Genomic DNA, 18119 nt, shown 5'->3' with positions numbered 1-18119 from the left:
AAACAGATGAAACGGCAGCACAAATTTGACTAAAACAATGACCAGGAAACATACGTTTCAAAGAAGTGATCTGCAGGGACGAGCTCTGGTGTTAGATACCACCTCTGTGACGAAGGCCTCACCTGGGCCAACATGCAGCTCACTACAAACACTAGACTGTCCAAATGCTCAAGCTAGTTTCCATACAAATGAGCAGCTTTCTCTGGCTTGGATTTGACTTTTCTGGCATGTCCACAATTTGTTTCTGTTTCACATTTCGCTTACTCACCGGCAGCAGTGCAGGATAATACAGCCCCATCATGGTCTGCTCTGGAGGAACCACGGCCCACTGTGCACTGCCCTCCGGTTCCCTGTGCATGTCCAGCTCTCCTGCTCCTCCTGTCCTCCTGTGTCTGTGCTCCAGGACCATGAGCTGCTGGTGGCTTCAGTCCACGTTTGTCTCACACATTCAAATTCTCCCTCGTCCACTCCCTCCTCCTTCCCTTTCTCCGGCGAGTCCCTTCTTCTTTCTCTCCTCCAGCACGTATCCACTGTCTGTTTGTCAGCCCCCGACCGCCTGTTTTTTTTTTAAACTCTCAGGCCAGGAACCTTTTCTGGCCTTGCCGTCTCTCTGCTCCTGACAGCCCGAATCTCCTCACTCCACCTCTCTGGTTCCTCTTCGCGCTGCGTCTGTCATTCACACGCTTGCATTACACATCCCGCTGCTCCCCCCTTTGCTTCCTCTTGTTCCCGCCCCTCTTTTAAAAACTTTCCCTCCCTCTTTAGGCTGACTCCCTCCTATCCATCAAAGCATCCATCATTCAGTAGTAGCCGGCTAGCCCCGTCCCTGGTTAAAGACAGAGTGCAGTTGTGGCCGTCTCCTCAAACCCCTGTAGAGAGAAAAAGAACAGGAAGGAAGATGCCGTCTTCTATCCACGCATTGGCTGCCTGAGAGTACAGAACGCGACCCCCACTGCATTGCAGCGTTTTTTGATGATTTATTTATTGCTTGGCAGCCTGTCAGCTCCAAAAAGCAGTGGTAGGTAGGCCAGTCAGTAGACAGCTTGATAGCAGGCTGCGTGGGTAGGCTCCAACATCACCATTCCTCTTGTCTTCTTCAACTCTTGTCTGTGGAAAAAGCCAGGCGAGCGTGGCTGAACCTAAGCGGAGAGCGAACTAAGGCTGCACTGCCTCATCCCCGCACTTTATTGTTGGAGGGTGCTTAATTCGCAGAGTGCAGTTCCTTGCGCCGCATTTTCATATGGGAGGGACTGAACCCTGCGGAAAAAAAGCCCTGATGCCAAGCTTTCAGACATCTGCTGAGTCTGGCTAGAATGGAGTCCAGAGGGATGCAGAGGGAGGGCCAGAGAAGTGATTGGAGGTGCTTGCAGAGGAAAAGGGCCAAGTCAGGGAGAACAGAGGGTCAGCGGATGCAAACGACAGATAACTGGAGACGTAGATAAAAGGATAAAGGGGAACAGAGAGTGGGATGACAGGATTAGGGCTGTAAGTGAGAGGATGAATAGGGATGATGGCTGGATTAAGCTCACAGACTGAACCAGGCGATAAACTGTGGCTGTGTAATGTACACACAGACGTGAGGCGACCTGTACCTGCGCTGACACAAACAAATATGTGGGCTAAAACAAAGGCCTAGATCTGTCCTCAGCTCATCACACAGTTCAAACAAAGGCCTGCTCCAGCGTGGCAGCGACACTGCTGTGAGCTATAGTTTTACATTTCAAACGCTCAACGTTTTCAAAACCATTTTTTGAAAAACTGTCCAGTTGCATCAGATTTTTACTTTTAACATTTGGAGTCATTTTGGAAATAGACAATACAAAACAACTAATTTCCTCGTGGAACACCCAAACTACAATATACAATATATATGTGTATATACTGTATATCAATGTAACTATTAGAGTAATTAGCAAGATAGAGACATACACTTTATTACTTTATTATCATTTCAGTCAATGAATTATATTTTTCCTCTATAGTTTGAATACTGCTGATAAAGTGTTTATTGAGGACATATTACACTGTAGCTCTACTTTTCCATGAGGCCTGTGACCTCCATGTTGCCATTTACTTGTGTTGTCATCCCTGATCTTTTACATGACATAAATAGCGGGAGAGTGACATCTACGGCCCCCAAAGGTCAAATGTCTCGTGTCGACTTGTGTCCGGGCCCCGTACTTTACCAGCAGTTTGGCCCCCAGGAGCCTGTCACCATTAAACACATTCATATTGACACAGGCGAGACCAAGAGGCAGTTGAAACATGCATACACAACATTCGACAGGGGCAAATGTACAGCAGCTATGAACAGGCGTGTCCAGCCCTGCCCAGCCCAGCTCCAGACATTTGCATGAGGACCAGGCAGTGCACGAGGGCCCCACATACGTGTGCTCAAGGGCCCCACATACGTGTGCTCAAGGGCCCCTCATACGTGAGCTCAAGGGCAGAATATATTAGTCAGGATGACTTTTCAATCTTTGATAAAACAGAGTTACGTGTCAAACAGTGGATGTTAAAAGACTATTTGAAATTGTCCGACTGCAGATGAGAAGAGGGCGGGTCAGAAGAGAAGAGGGCGGGTCAGATGAGAAGAGAGCGGGTCAGATGAGAAGAGAGCGGGTCAGATGAGAAGAGAGCGGGTCAGATGAGAAGAGGGCGGGTCAGATGAGAAGAGGGCGGGTCAGATGAGAAGAGGGCGGGTCAGATGAGAAGAGAGCGGGTCAGATGAGAAGAGAGCGGGTCAGATGAGAAGAGAGCGGGTCAGATGAGAAGAGAGCGGGTCAGATGAGAAGAGAGCGGGTCAGATGAGAAGAGAGCGGGTCAGATGAGAAGAGAGCGGGTCAGATGAGAAGAGAGCGGGTCAGATGAGAAGAGAGCGGGTCAGATGAGAAGAGAGCGGGTCAGATGAGAAGAGAGCGGGTCAGATGAGAAGAGAGCGGGTCAGATGAGAAGAGAGCGGGTCAGAAGAGAAGAGAGCGGGTCAGATGAGAAGAGGGCGGGTCAGATGAGAAGAGGGCGGGTCAGATGAGAAGAGAGCGGGTCAGATGAGAAGAGAGCGGGTCAGATGAGAAGAGAGCGGGTCAGACGAGAAGAGAGCGGGTCAGATGAGAAGAGGGCGGGTCAGATGAGAAGAGGGCGGGTCAGATGAGAAGAGAGCGGGTCAGATGAGAAGAGAGCGGGTCAGAAGAGAAGAGGGCGGGTCAGATGAGAAGAGAGCGGGTCAGATGAGAAGAGGGCGGGTCAGATGAGAAGAGGGCGGGTCAGATGAGAAGAGAGCGGGTCAGATGAGAAGAGAGCGGGTCAGATGAGAAGAGGGCGGGTCAGATGAGAAGAGAGCGGGTCAGATGAGAAGAGGGCGGGCCAGAAGAGAAGAGGGCGGGTCAGACGAGAAGCGAGCGGGTCAGATGAGAAGAGAGCGGGTCAGATGAGAAGAGAGCGGGTCAGACGAGAAGAGAGCGGGTCAGATGAGAAGAGGGCGGGTCAGATGAGAAGAGGGCGGGTCAGATGAGAAGAGAGCGGGTCAGATGTTGGCCTTGTTTGCTTCAGATGAACAAAGGGGAAATATTTATTATGTAAGATTTATGCCACTGAGACTTCAGTAACATTGCTTTCATATTTTCAGGTTTTAGTGCCTTACAATACTGACTGGTCAAACATTGATATTTTGATATTTGAATGTTTCCATTCCTGTCGATGTCTCAGAAACTGAGACAACAGAAATGTAAAATTTAAACCAAATATCTCAGGTCATTTTGGTCTTTTCATTCAATCTTTCTGTGTTGTACACACCCAGAGTAATGAGAGTACTGGGCTGTGACCACATGCCCCCGAGTGGGCTGAGCCATCATATCTTAGCATGAGTGTCACTCATCTGTATCAATCATTTTAAAAAATAACATGAATTTTGTAGTTTTAGGATACACAATATTCTTTGCATATTGTTTTCATTATAGATTTATACATATTTATACATCGGGTTTTTTTTGGCATTTCATAAAATATATGTAATGAAAATATATGTTTGTTGCATTTCATTTTGTTTGTTGAATTTTATACCTGGTTCCAACCACTTCTATTCTGGTTCAGTTCTGTTTTCATGCTTTAGCACTGAATGAAAGCGTCTTCATAGACACGCAGTTACATTCCTCATGTTCTTTATGTGCTGGCCTGGAACTATGTCCTTTAGAGAATTTTCAAACATTAAATGCCTTTTTCTCAAATGAAAACATCACATTTGTACAGAAAATATGAAATCTATGTTTCTTTTCTCTTCACCACCAGTGTCTGGCCTTAAACTGCCTTTATGGGATCGTTTTGCATAACTTTATAAAATAGGTGATGCTCACACAAAAAACAATTTGGTATATGTGTAGAATAAATATGTTTATAATTGGTGTCATGATTGACAGTAGAAGTATTATTCAGGTAGTGAATACCATCTGCCAAACACATGGTATTTTGATGCAGATGTGATGTCGGCAAGAACTCAGAATTATTCTAATTATTATTGTATATTATTATCTTATTTATACAATATATGGCTTATACAGTATATTAATATCATGTATTGACACATATTTATGTTAACAATTTGAGGATAAGGCTTTCTCCTACAATGTTTCCCCTATGCATAAATGAGAAAAATATTATTTCTTTTAAGCTACATCCTTTAACCCTAATACTTTGTGGCCAGTTCACAGTTTGTTCTATCCCAGACACAATGCTGAAAATGGTTTCTTGGAACCTAAATAAGTCGTCAGCCTGTTCCTAACCTCCGTCACGCCGCTGGAGAAGTATATTCCCCTGAAAGAAGAAGTGTGGAGCGAGCATGTGTAGAGCGGACAATGAGCACAGGCTGGGGGCCAGTGTGGTGTGAAGAGGAGGAGGCTGGGGGGCCATCAGGCTGAGCAGACCAACACTCCCCTCCTGTGGCACTGCCAGAGAGCTGCACATCCAACACAGGCCAGGGGCCGTAGACAAAGGAACACGCATGGAGACTTCACAGGCGCCATGCGTGCATCCGTGGCACGCGCTAAGCCACTCTTGGTTCTGCTGGAAGGTAGATAAGACAGCTACGCGGCGCGGCGCGGCACATACACTACTCATTATTGGGAGCAATATGCATGGAGAGATAGTTTGCCTGAGAGGGAGAGAGAGGGGAGTGGGTGCCATTGTGAGGCAGCGCAGCATGCACAGCGCCGGCTTAGTTTAAAGCAGCCAATAGCTTAATGTCGGTCTATGTTCAAAGGGTCAGCACTGTGAAAAGAGGTTCAATCGCACGTTTCTCTTTCATCAGTCCCTCTAACAGTCATTTATGAGCCACCAGAGGCTGTAGCAGGAAAATATAACAGTGTAACACAGTGGCGCGGAACATTACTAAAAGACAAAATATGACACCCAACTGAAGGACATGAACTTCACACATGTCAAAGGGAATATTCATAACATGGCGTACATAACACCAGATACACAAACCATTTGCTTTCATCGCATTTCCGTGTAATAACGTTCAAGGATATTTTTCACGATTTTTACAATGGTCTGCAAGCAGTCACTAATCTCTTACCTGACTGTGAGGTGGGTATCCATGGAAACCAGGATTTAAAGGCTCATTGTTCTGCAAGAGACAACAGGAGGGAAGAGAGCGGTGAGTGGCAGCACTTTGAACAAGCACACAGATGCTGCATGACAGTCCCAAACTTTTACATTTCAGCTGGAGAGCTCTCAAGCAGAAAAACAGCTGCACTTAGCTTGTTTTTTATAGACTACACAGGGGTGAGCATTCATCGGATCAAAGCCACATGGTACCTCACTGCAACTGTGCAGTCAAGTGTTGATTGGTTAATACTTGTCATATATAGAGGAATTGAGAAAAACTGAACTATTGTGAAACATTTAACAGATAAAAACGGCATGGATGTCATACATGAGCAGGGCTGTCACACATAAGGCCCGCGGCTTGATTCAAATGCAAAATATAGCATTTTTATTGTAGCCAGAACTACAAGTCCCTCAATCCTTGCCAGGGTTCTAGTGAGAAATTGGCCAGAAGAATTTAAGACCAAGCACACATATTCAAATAATAGATTTTATTGGTGTACTATGTTTACTATAGGCATTGCTTGTGTATACCTAAAATAAAGGGAATTGCTTTTAGAACATAATAAGCACCCAGTAAAATGCGATGGTGCCTTTGTTATAAGCCTCCTATGTATAGCCTTTTTTATTTGAAATAAGCATCTTAATTTATTGACTCTCAGATGTGTTTCAATTCAAACCATAAAAAAAAATCTAAATCAAAATAACATCTAATAGAGGTCATGTTCAAGTTGTTCCTTCACCCTGAGTTCACCCTGTCCAGATTTGAGTCGGCTGAACGCCTGGAGGGCCACCTGTCCACCCGTCTACCTGTCCACCTGTCCACCTGTCCACCCGTCCACCTGTCCCTCCTTCACGACACTCATCAGTTGTGACCATGATGTCCAGGGACAGCGCACACAACTTCTGCAACTTCAGGCTACAGCCTGCTATGTTTGTGTAGCTTTTATAGCGGATCACGATGCTACGTCAGACGCATATTCAGCCCCATTTACAGTGAGTTCACCTGTCAGTCTTTAAAACCTTCTCGTTAGATTCCAAACTTTCGGGGCTTCACAGAATGTAGACTGCGTAGCTTCTACAGTTTAGTCAGTGCAGGGCTCTTGCCTCACATAGATCACCTCACCGCTGCGGGATCACCTCACCGCTGCGGGGCTCACCTCACCGCTGCGGGGATCACCTCACCGCTGCGGGGCTCACCTCACCGCTACCTCACCGCTGCGGGGCTCACCTCACCGCTGCGGGGCTCACCTCACCGCTGCAGGGCTCTGCTCACTGTTAGTGGAGCTTGACTCACAGCTCTGAAAAGGCTGTGGCTCCAGGCGCATCTGACGCTTATTAACCTGACAGACTTTTCACAATAAACTGAATATCTACGACACAAACATCCCGCACATTCTTTATTGAATTCAGATAAATCTGCACGGGAAGCAAGGTCTTCAAAATAGAAGCTTTAAACGAAACCCATTTTTTTGTCAAATTGAGGACGATTTAAGACCTTAAATTTCCAATATCAGATGTAAGACTTTTTAAGACCCCGCGGGATCCCTGTTTACACCAGCTGCCCCTCCCCAGCTGCTCAGCTCTGCTGTGCTGCTGGAGCATCTGCTCAGTGCAGTGATTTAACTTGAGCAGAGAGGTCTGAGCGGGAAAGAGACGTGTGGCTTTGGGGAACACGCGGAAGAAAGAAACGAGAGGGTTTTGTGGATGTTACAGCTGTGCTAAAAGCGGCGCTAGTGTGGAGCCAACAACAAGAAAACAAACTTCTGTGATGACAGTGCTGTGAGAACATAAAAATAAATACAAACCAGTGCAAACCTGGACAGATCAGGAGCCACAGGTAAAAACACAAGTCATGTCTCACTGCAGTGGAATAGAGCATTAACATGCCAGAGTAATGCTGCTCTGACAAGCCCACAACCCGTGTGAGTCAAATCAGAAAGCACTCATTCGATTCACAACATTAATAGTTTATTTCCATAAAGCTTGAACTATAAAAAATAGTGAGCTCATATTGAGTTTGAGCAGCAACAGTTGTAAAGTCAAATGCAGCAGATTTGTGCCACAGTGACACACGCAGGTCGGGCAGATGTATTACAGTGGTGTGAGGTGTTTCGAGTGCTCTTTGTGGATGCACACAGAACCAGTGCCATGTGTGTCTGACCCTAAACCCTCAACTACAGCACAACCATGGAGCACAACAGAGAGGACAGTGTATTTTAAACGTACGAGTGTGACTGGGAAGCATAGTTCTGTTGTGTGAAAGAGCACAGAGGACTGCATATATGAAAGTCTGCGATGACACGGTGGCTAAAGTGCTAATGCTGCTAAAAGAGTGCAGCTCAAAACAACAACACAAGGCAAACAAACACTGGCCTCATGTAACAAGGTTTTACAAACAAGTAGTGCAAATGCAAATGAACTGTTGCTCAGATCTAATCTGGTCTGTTTACTTCAGTCTGGTGACAATTTGGACTAGTGAAGTCAAACGTGTTCTTTTAATCAGAAACTCCTTATTTGTTTATTACTAAGAGCTACAGCGTTTATCCAAAACATATTGAGTATGCTTTTAAAAATAGTGTATATTCCATACACTATTTTTAAAAGCATACTCACTAGTTTACTCGAAAGAAAAGAAAATAATCGTAAGATTACTCCACTATATGAGCGACAGCTGCAGCCCTAATCAATATATTTGATTTGAGAGATTGGTGTTGGGAACATTACATCATCAATTCGCTCTACAGCAAAGTCAACAAGTTCAAACAAGGACAAGAGAGTGTGTGAGTGCGATCTAAAGAGGCTGCCCCCTCCTGATTCACCCCTGGCCCAGAAACCTTTGTTGTGCCTAATTGCTTGGTAATTGTTCTTAATTCAATTATTTCTCAACCATTCTTGCTTATTCGTGTGTGACATTGATTTGCACTGAGCTATAGTTGAGACGACAAAGAGCGAGGAGTCGAGGAGGGGCTTCTGAACAATGTGGAAAGTTAACCAAACGATGATATTTTGACAGCAGCCGTGGAGCGAGATGATAACTGCACTCTCGCCTGCTGCAGGCCTAAAGGGGGAAACATGGCCTAAAAGGGGGAAACATGGCCTAAAAGGGGGAAACATGGCCTAAAGGGGGAAACATGGCCGCCCAGGGAGACTCCTGCCTCGGCTCTAAAGCACAATACAACCAGCCTAATGATGGTAAACTAGGACTTACTGGTGTTGACCAGAACAGTGGATACATTTTGGCATTAAATCAATAATGGATAAATTAAAAACCTGTTTCTGTACCTAATCTGTGTTGCAACATTGTAATTTCCCCATTGTGGGACAAATAAAGGTTATCTTATCTTATAACTTGTCTGAGTTTCCACTCTAATGCATATTTAAGGAGGGGGCTCTGTGACTCCTCTGGTGACACCCTGCTGTCCCACATGTATGTACAGGGGGATGGGTGTTAGGCTGCTGTCTGAAGTGCTAATGTTACAATACATTTAAAAATGTTTCTCCTCATGTTGGTCCAGCTCGAGAGTAGGCCGCATAGTGAGTGTCAACAGTGTTAACCCTGCTGCCCTGACCCCCAGCTGCCTGCCCACTTCCTGGTTTGCTCATTGAGCCAATCAAGCGCAGGTGTCAGAGGCTGAAGGGATCACAGTGGAGACATATTGACATCCAGCATGTCCAAACCTGCGCTCTAATAACCACGCGAGCGGGTGCAGAGCCAACACGCCGCTCAGTGTGTGTCTTTGTCGGCTGCACCAACACTGTCAAACTGGATTGTTTTTTTTGGTCTTGTGTTAGAACTTATCATTGCATGTGCAGTGATTTCAGGGCGAGAGTGGAGGTAGTTATCCAAACAGAAGTGGGACGGGCAGGAGGTATGAGCCCCCAGTGGTGAGGCACAGCTGGGAACCCGGCCAGCGGCGCTCCACTTCTTATTCATTGCTTTATTGTTAACGCATTTTATACAAAAAACGTATCTCTTGTTTAGTGTAGCGTGTCATGTTCTTGATAGTTAAGTCACACAAAGATAACACTATAAACAGTGCTAGAACTTTACACACGCAAAAGTATTCAGACAATTCAGTAGAACTACATTCTCTTCCAATCCCCATATCATCAGATAAACAGACCGCAATTTTCATATACCCTTTCTCACTAGCCCAGTCATCAAATGTTCTTTACTTGCATGAGGCACAAACAACTGCATTTTTGGAGCCTTACTGTAATCTTCTTTGAATGTTTTAATACACTATACATCCTGGAAAACCATTCAAAGCAAAAGCAGACGTGTTTGGGACATATAGAGACATAAAGAGATGGCGGCCTCAAGGGAAGGAAAGTCTAGACATTATGGGCTGGAGAGAAATAGCCAAAGAACAAGGAATGGGGTTATATGCTATATGTGAAGGTTAGGTAAGTTTTTGTGCCGCTAGGTCACAACCTTGACCCTGTGGATACATTTCTGAAACAAGGCTTTCTTTGTCTCTGCTCACCACTTCCTGTTTCATCTGGAACTAATTTCCCCCTCGTGCCTGGTCCCAGAGGGAATACTCTTCTTGGTGCGCCGTGGTAGTATTAGATAGTGAGTGTGTGAAGATCGTGGTGCTGGGAGCTGCAGGGCCCTGTGCGACGTGGCAAAAAAGAATCCAGTCGAGACGAATAGAATCGTGTCGATGTATAGTAAGGATTTCAATGGTTTTCCGAATACCGAGTGAGGGGATCAGGTGGCATGATGGCGCCCTCATTACGGTGCTTTTCAATGAAACAAAATGAGCAGAAAGTGGAGGCTGGAGTGACTGGGCTCTGCAGGAGGATTATGAAGTCAGAAATGATGGAATTCCTGTAAAATCCAAACCAAATGCGCCCAAATTATAGAGCGAGGTCACGAATGGACGAGAACAAAGAAAAAACAGTAGGCGGAGCCGGGCAACATCTGGAATCAATCTATCTGTGGCGCACTGAGAGTGGACAGAGAGGAAAACTGGGCAGGCAGAGAAGCATAGAGGAGGAATTTGGACATGGGTTAAGTTAAGAACGGAGAGGGAGAGAAGGGGAGAGAGTGGAATCAAGTGGCCCAACTTTTGCGAAATGGAGACAATGAGTCATTGGCTAAGAATGCATGTGATTTATATTTTCTCAAGACATTGGGGGAGGGGGTTTGAACTTGATACCTCATTTACCCATGGTCTGCCTTTGCCATATGGCATTGCGTTTGAGTCCGTTATACGCCTGCACGTCTCCCAGGCACTTTTGTTCCACCCTACAGGAAATCAAATGGAAAAACTAATCCATTAGAGGAGTTGAAAGCAATGGCGGAGCACTTTGGAAACTTTTTGAAGTTGTTTGTCGAAAGCTCCCAAACTGCTTAAGGGTTGGAAGACTAAAAATCAAGTCCAGGAAACAAACTTTTTTTTTTTTACGAAAGGGTTTCTCGCTTGTTTATTTTTTTCTCTCATGGCCTTGCTATTTTAGGAAATGTGAAGAAGTTTGGGAGTTGCTGAAGAGAAGGGGGGAGTTAAAAAAGAGGCACTGGTGAAGGCAAAATGACATGAGGTCAACAGATGGTGCAGGGGGAGGGGTGCAGGGGTAATTACAGAGGCGTCTGCGACTGGGCCACAGACAGAAGAGAGAGGCCATGCTATTCAAACACCTAAAGTAAGAAATGCCCCACCTGCTGCCCTCCCAGCTCCATGTACGCCAGAGAGGGCATTATACAACTACTGGTCACCACCATGTGTCTTCATCCGAACCGATAAAGAAAGTCAAAGATGGGATAGAATACTGCCATAGTTATAAAAGGATTTAAAAAAGTAGTTAGTTATAGTTATAAAAGGATTTAAAATGGTTGTGAGTTACCTGGATATTCAGTCTTCAGTCATAATTGGAAGCATGTACACAACTGTCGAGGTGCAAATCCTACAGATGCATCGCAATCGACCAACAGGGGGTTTTCTACTGCTTAACATTATTTACACTTTAAATGTCACGGTAAAATACAGTGCGTTTAATAGAAACTACTGTATATGTCAAGGATAGGAAAAAAGTCCAGATATTTATCGAGTGAAAATCTTAGTAATCTGTAAAAAGTGCATCCCAAACAGGCAAAAGAAGTAGAAATGATGCGGCGGGAGGACAGCGGACAGAGTGATGGATGAGATGTGCTGTGGAAGAATATCAAAGCCACATGATGAGGCCAAAAAATGACAAATGCAGTTGCGGCGCGCGGTGACAGGCAAAGCAGACGGAGGAGTAGAAGGCAGGGCGGGCGCGAAGGAGGCGAGACCAAGAGCCGCTCTCTGAGTTTGTACATAGCACTGGCCACGAACGTCTACAAGTATGTTTTACACTTTGCATTCCAAGTGGGATTCCTATATTTGGCCTGCGTTTATGTGCTTTTTAATGTATGGCCCGCCTGTGCTGAGGCTGAGCCGCTGCATGTGCCAGAAACACACTTCTGCAACTCAAAGTGTTAAAGGTTGAAGCATTGGAGGATTTACATTTAGTATTTTTATTGACTCCATTATGAGACAAGTGTGGATATAGTTTTAGTTATGCAGAATACTATATTCCATCAATCATGTCCTTAAATGTCTCAATCCATTCAATAATAACGACTTAGATTGGGGCTGAAACAAGTTAATAGATTAGTTGCAGCTAATTGATGATGTAAATAATTGTCAAATTATTTAGCAATTGAATAATTACTTTTCGTATTATTATATTAATAATCGTAACTACAATATGCATGTATTAATAATAATATGATTATAAATATCGCCTTTTTAAAAGGCCATTCACAAAATAAATAACGAATGAAAGAATAATCACCTAATTAATTCATTGATTAGAAAAATAATTGTTGGTTGCCGACCAATCCCTCCATCTCAAAATGGTGAACAACAACCACAAGAAGAAACTCATTTGTGGGCACAAAACAAAATAGAAGCATCAAACTTCTACTGTAACCAGTAGAGTAGAGTAGAGTAGAGTAGAGTACAGTAGAGTACAGTACAGTACAGTACAGTACAGTACAGTACCAGGTGGATAAAAGGCATTTACCTATTTCTCAATATATGAACATAATGTCAGTATTACGTGCACTATGTAATCTTTCTGATGGAGGATTCCACCATTATGGAACGTTACACAGTATGGAATTAAATCTAATCCATTCACCTGCGCAGAGAGATATAGGTGACACTACCAGGGTAAGATCAGATCTGTGGGATGTTTTCAGCAAACAAACACCTGAATAAATGCAAGCTTGACACGTTTACGTAAAGCAGTAAGAACATAGCGTAGTGCTGCTTTACCATGCACTCGCACTGTTGACTCATGCATCATTCACCGTCACAATTGATTATTTTGATTGGCCAAAGCCGAGCCGGCAGGCGCTGCGCAGCACTGTAAGACATTAGCAAACACAGGCAGAGCTGGCTGATGATGAAGATAGATTTCATAACGGCCACGTGACTGCAGGGGTGTCAGGGCATCCCGCCTGACCCCGACATGAAAGCAAGAAGTGGCATATCTCCATTTAAAGAGGCAGGATGGGAGCGTGTGTGACATTTTGGGGGCAGCCTTGGGGAGGGGGGTCTACATGGGGGGGTACGCTCAGTCCATTTCAGTCAGTGCCTTTCCCATGTAATCTGATTACTCCTCATACTTTGGCAATAGCAGCGCGGCTCTTGTGTCAATAAAGCCCAGTGTAGTGAAGGGAACAAAGCAAAGCACGGCAGAGATAGAAGCAAAGGATACGAGTGAAGCAACAGCGTCAAAGGAATATTTAGCTTATCGCTGCTGGTTCAAAAGTCAAGACTCGCCTGGGCCACGGCTCAAAGATTAACAGCAATCATTAACACAGAGGTGCAGAGGCTCGTTACGGGAGTGAGATTGTTCCAAACTCTCGACAAAGAGAGAACATTTGGATAGTTTGAGCCAGAGTTTGAGCCAGAGCATTTATCGAGTTATTCACGCATTAGTGAAGACAAACTTGGGCTACAATTCGGCTAAACACACACAGCATAGGAGGACAGAGAAGACAAAAACAGTATTAATCAAATATTCAGTTCAATTAGACATTAATAAGAAAGAAAAGGTTATATTAGAATAGCATATCCAACTCAATGGCTTAGAATTAAGTTAATGTTACGTTTTTCATATTACAAGGAAAAACAAGGGTTGAAAGTTAATATTTCAGTACCTCCCTCAAAAGTATGCTAATCAGAATAGTGTTCAGCCCCATTGGTAATGTTTTAATGGCAATGTTAATTCGGAAACCTTTCCAAACAGAGCAGAGAAACCCCAGACAGACATGAGCAGATGTGATTTAAATCTGATGTCAGCAAAGCTTTAACATTAGGAACCGGGATTACTGAGTTTTGGTTCCGAATAATAAACCGTGACACGTTCTTTTGGCCAGCAATCCTGAATAAAGTGGCTTTGTAATAATAACCTCTAGTATCTACATAATCTGTCTGTCCATATGCCCCCCACCTCTGGCCCCGCCCCCCTCCACTCCGGCCCTGTTAAAGCGGTCAGGCCTGTTAATGCCCTCCGCTAAATGAGCTTTGATCTCGTTAGCGTAACACAAAGCCTCTTTACTGCCAACGATAGGACAAATCGGCTCTCGCGGAAAGAGAGGGAGATGGACGGAGAGTGAGGGAAAGTGCACCAAGGGTTTGAGTGGCCGCGGCGCTGCCTCCAGGGAACGCATCACCACAAAGAGTGCAGGACGAGCGAGGCACGTGAGGCATGAAGGACAAAGAAAACAGCAACGATGAAGCTTCTCCTGGGTTAAGAGGGGGCCACATCACATGACAATCCACGTCGAAGTATGCAGCTCCGTCACCAGGGTCGGACATGTTGTACTTTCTATAATATATGTGTAATATACACGGCACGGTTCAGGGCGAAAGAGTATTGCAACTGCGATCAGCCATGTTTAAAAAGTGCACACTGAAAACAACTCCAGGAGCATTAGCAGCAGCACATACTTGGATTCTGGAATACAGAATTTTAACTATTTCCTGTTCCTGAATATGTGGATATTTTGGTTTTCACATCTTAATTTCAAATATACTAAACATGAGAGGTGAAAGTAACGACTGGGGGATGGCACCCAGAATGTCTGTGAACCAGGACTCAATTAGCAATCTGGAAAGCCGCCTGGGGCGAGCCAGGGTGGGGTGGGGGTAATCAGAGGACAGCCAGAGGGGAGCAGAGGTAAGAAATGGGGGTCCGCACAGACTGTGTATGAATGTATGTATGAGCACAAGTGGGGGAGGAGAGCAGTAACAAAGGGCAGCAGGCTCAGCGCTGCACTCACATTTATTATAAAAAGCCTGATTTACAGTCAGGAGGAAGGTCAGTGCCTCACTACACCTCTGAATGGCAGCGCTATGGTAATGGCCAGGCTCATTTAGATAAGGGAGCATCCCCCGATTCAGTCTTGCTCATCCCAGGCACGAGCTCTGCCAGAGTCAACTATTCAGGAGCCACACCTTGACAAATACGCTGACATTTCCCAGAATGTAATTTCATTTTATATCCACCTTAGCATGAAGCCAGAGGGTTACTCTGCTTTGACTCTTCATTCAGAGCCTCCGCTCCTGCTTATCTGCAGCCCTCAACTCTCCATGGCATCCCTGCAATCCATCAGCCATCGCCCCAGCTTCATCAGGATCTTTATGGTCCTGGCCTAATGGACACTTACCCTAACTCTCTTATCCTTCATTTGACCCACGTGTGGGTCCAGCACATGTCCCACATGAAGTCCTCTCAAAGAATTACCTCAATAATGTCACATAGAACATCAATATTTCTTTGTTTGGATTATGTACGCTAAAGATGAGAAACAAAATGTAAAGGGACAGTAAATAACTACATTCACTTCTCGCTGAAAGCTGTAAAAAAATACTCAATACTAAATTGTGTTAAATCCAGTGTTCAGAAAAGAACACTCCTCCTTCTCATCCACAGATATATTAAGTGTCATTGTGTGTAAGTCTGAAGAACGGCCGTTAGCGCCGCCATGTTTGTTTTGATTCGGGTTGCTGCTCTGTGATTGGTTCCAGTCCCGCCCGCCGGCCCTAAATGCCATGTGATTGGCCCGTTAAACCACTTTCCGGACTGCAAACGAATCAGCGGGAACTCGCAAAATCACAAGAATTCATCTTGAGGCGAGGTCAGCACAATGGTATTAATACATTGTATTAAAAAGCTGCTGTTTGTTCAAATATGATGACATCAATTAGCAGTTTTTGATGGTGCCTAAAATCTGTTTTTACTTCATCAAACTGTCTGAGCCTTGTTGTTCAGCCATCAAACAAGCCCCTCCCCCCTATAACACACACACACACACACTCAATATAACTGATGGGCAGTGAGGTCACATCATCTTCGCCTGCGGCTTTAACCTTTTTCCATCATCGTGTCCATCCGCTGTGAAGTTATCAGCGCGGCGGACATTGCACGGCACATGTTTGGCTCTGCAGCCGCTCAGACACAGCCAATTAAAACATTTCAACAGCTCCCCGGGATTCAGTTACGTGCAGGTAACCCCGAGTCCCTGCTCTCCACAACTGTTTGGACCGTTTCCTTGAACTAAACAGCCAGAGCTGCTGGATTATGAAAGCATGTGTGAGGAGGCGTTACAGTGATGCATGTGTTTCTGTGGATGAGGCAGACATTACCAGGAGGAGAACTGCAGAGTGCAAACATGAGGTGCTCCATCTGACTGATTTACAGTAATATACAAGGACAAGCAGGCGAACGCTGCCTCAGCCCTGCTGGGGACATGGGGAAGACCCATGTAAGGAGAAGGGCCCCTGAGCTGTACTCTTCTTTTGCCTTCACCCAAAAGACTGTTCTTTGTCTTTCACTGTGCTGACCCTCCCCCACCCCTCTCCCTCTTAACACCTAGCGACAATCAGAGGGGCACCCAGTGATTAACAGCACAGGAGTGTGTCCAGATTTGAAGGGCGAATAAACACAACCTTCCTGAATTATATTTGATTGACTAAAGATAGAGCTTCACATGTGACTGCTTTACTCTGCTGCTCTCTGGGTGATGAATGGCTCTGATGTTGGCTGTGCCTGTCATAGCTGTGGAGCCTGTCTCATATTACCTTTGTCTGGCTCTAGTCTCCTTTCACCATTACAGCTCTATTCTTAAACAGTGTCACTGGATAAAGAGCTTCACATTTTGCTGCAATGAAGCATGAGCATATTGTTGATGAGAGGAAAGTGTCGAGCAAAAACATTGCACATTCTCAGTGACACAATGAACAAAAGCTGAAAGAGGATGAACATCAGGACATGTGTATGACAGCCTCACCTGTCCTATGTCTCCCACCACGGCCCCGGTGCCGGGGTCTATCCTGGGTCTTTTGCACTCCGCCCCGGGCAGGTCATTGAGGGCAGCGGGGGTCTGTGCGTCTGGCTCCGGGTCGCCCCTCTTCATGGCGCGCACAGCCGCTGGGACCCCGGCTCCAGCCGCAGTATCAATGTCCCGCTCCAGGTCCATTATTCCCCGACTAACGGGAAGCATTAAAGATGCAACGTCAGTCGACATTAACATTGGACGGCGGACAGTCTCCGGTCAGTCTCAGCTCCTTTGTAATAGTCCACAACTCCAAATGTGCTCTTTTCCCCAAAAACGCACTCAAAACTATTCTAGAAATATATTATTACTGGCAGCTTTTAAGCTTAGTTGTCAAAGTTTCCATTTGCTTAGTGAAACAAGAACATGGCGCCAATTGTAATGTCATAAATGGAGCAAACAGCCAATTTAGAAACAATGACCTGTTTCAGTAAAGATCACAGTCTGACTCCTGGACGCCTGACGAGCTAATTAGCCAGCTAACATTAGCTAGCCGCTAGCATTACATTCCGCTAGCTCTGGTTCTAAATGTGGCTCTGGAGCGCGCTCTTCGCGGCCAATAATGGAAAATGTTGGAAATGAGCGTCGGAAAAGCCGAGTGCGTTGTCCTTCCGCGGCTCGCCCGGTTCTCCGTGCTCCCGCCCGCAGTCGTGTTCCAGCCGCGTCTCCTTGGTTCAGTCTCTCGCTCCGTCCTCTCCTCGCTGCGCTGTGGATGTGTCTTGGCGTGCGGACCTGGCTCTGCGCGGTTTCCTCTGCTCTCGGTCCCACATGGGGGAGCTCGGGAGCTCTGGAGCTGCGCGCGGCTGATCCACGGTCAGTTCTGTTCACGGACACCGGGGCACGAGCGAGAGAGCGAGCTGAGGAGGGCTGATCCAGGGTCAGTGTTTTCTCAGGCTCTCCTTATTTTCCCAAATCCCATCGCCACATCATCTCCACCTCCACTATCTCCACCATTACCACACCTCTATCACCTCCACCATCACCAAACCTCCATCACCTCCATCACCTCCACCACCTCCATCACCTCCACCATCACCACACCTCTATCACCTCCACCATCACCAAACCTCCATCAACTCCACCACCTCCATCACCTCCACCACCTCCATCACCTCCACCATCACCACACCTCCACCAC

General features: G+C 45.7%; 1 protein-coding gene across 8 annotated transcripts in view; it reads right to left on the bottom strand.

Moving 5' to 3' along the window:
• LOC140358699 (RNA binding protein fox-1 homolog 2-like) overlaps positions 1-17645 on the bottom strand; it is a 46101-nt gene extending 28456 nt beyond the window's left edge. For 5 of the 8 annotated variants that reach the window (XR_011926722.1, XR_011926721.1, XM_072443712.1 and 2 more), the window contains exons 1-2: positions 16937-17643; positions 5570-5620 (exon numbers count right to left, since the gene is read on the bottom strand). Coding sequence is in view for 6 of the 8 variants with exons in the window: in XM_072443712.1 (XP_072299813.1) it covers positions 5570-5620; positions 16937-17179 (294 nt within the window). In the remaining 2 variants the exon portion in view is untranslated. Of the gene's footprint in view, positions 1-268; positions 1168-5569; positions 5621-16936 lie in introns of those variants that run through there. The other 3 variants (XM_072443718.1, XM_072443714.1, XM_072443716.1) reach the window with 3 other exon arrangements.
• Positions 17646-18119: the final 474 nt, after the last annotated feature.

The sequence above is a fragment of the Eucyclogobius newberryi genome, unplaced genomic scaffold, assembly GCF_026437365.1.
Source record: "Eucyclogobius newberryi isolate DKJ021-1_F unplaced genomic scaffold, fEucNew1.0.hap1 SCAF_13, whole genome shotgun sequence".
NCBI classification, from domain to species: domain Eukaryota; kingdom Metazoa; phylum Chordata; class Actinopteri; order Gobiiformes; family Gobiidae; genus Eucyclogobius; species Eucyclogobius newberryi.
This window is presented reverse-complemented; position numbering and strand designations above follow the sequence as displayed.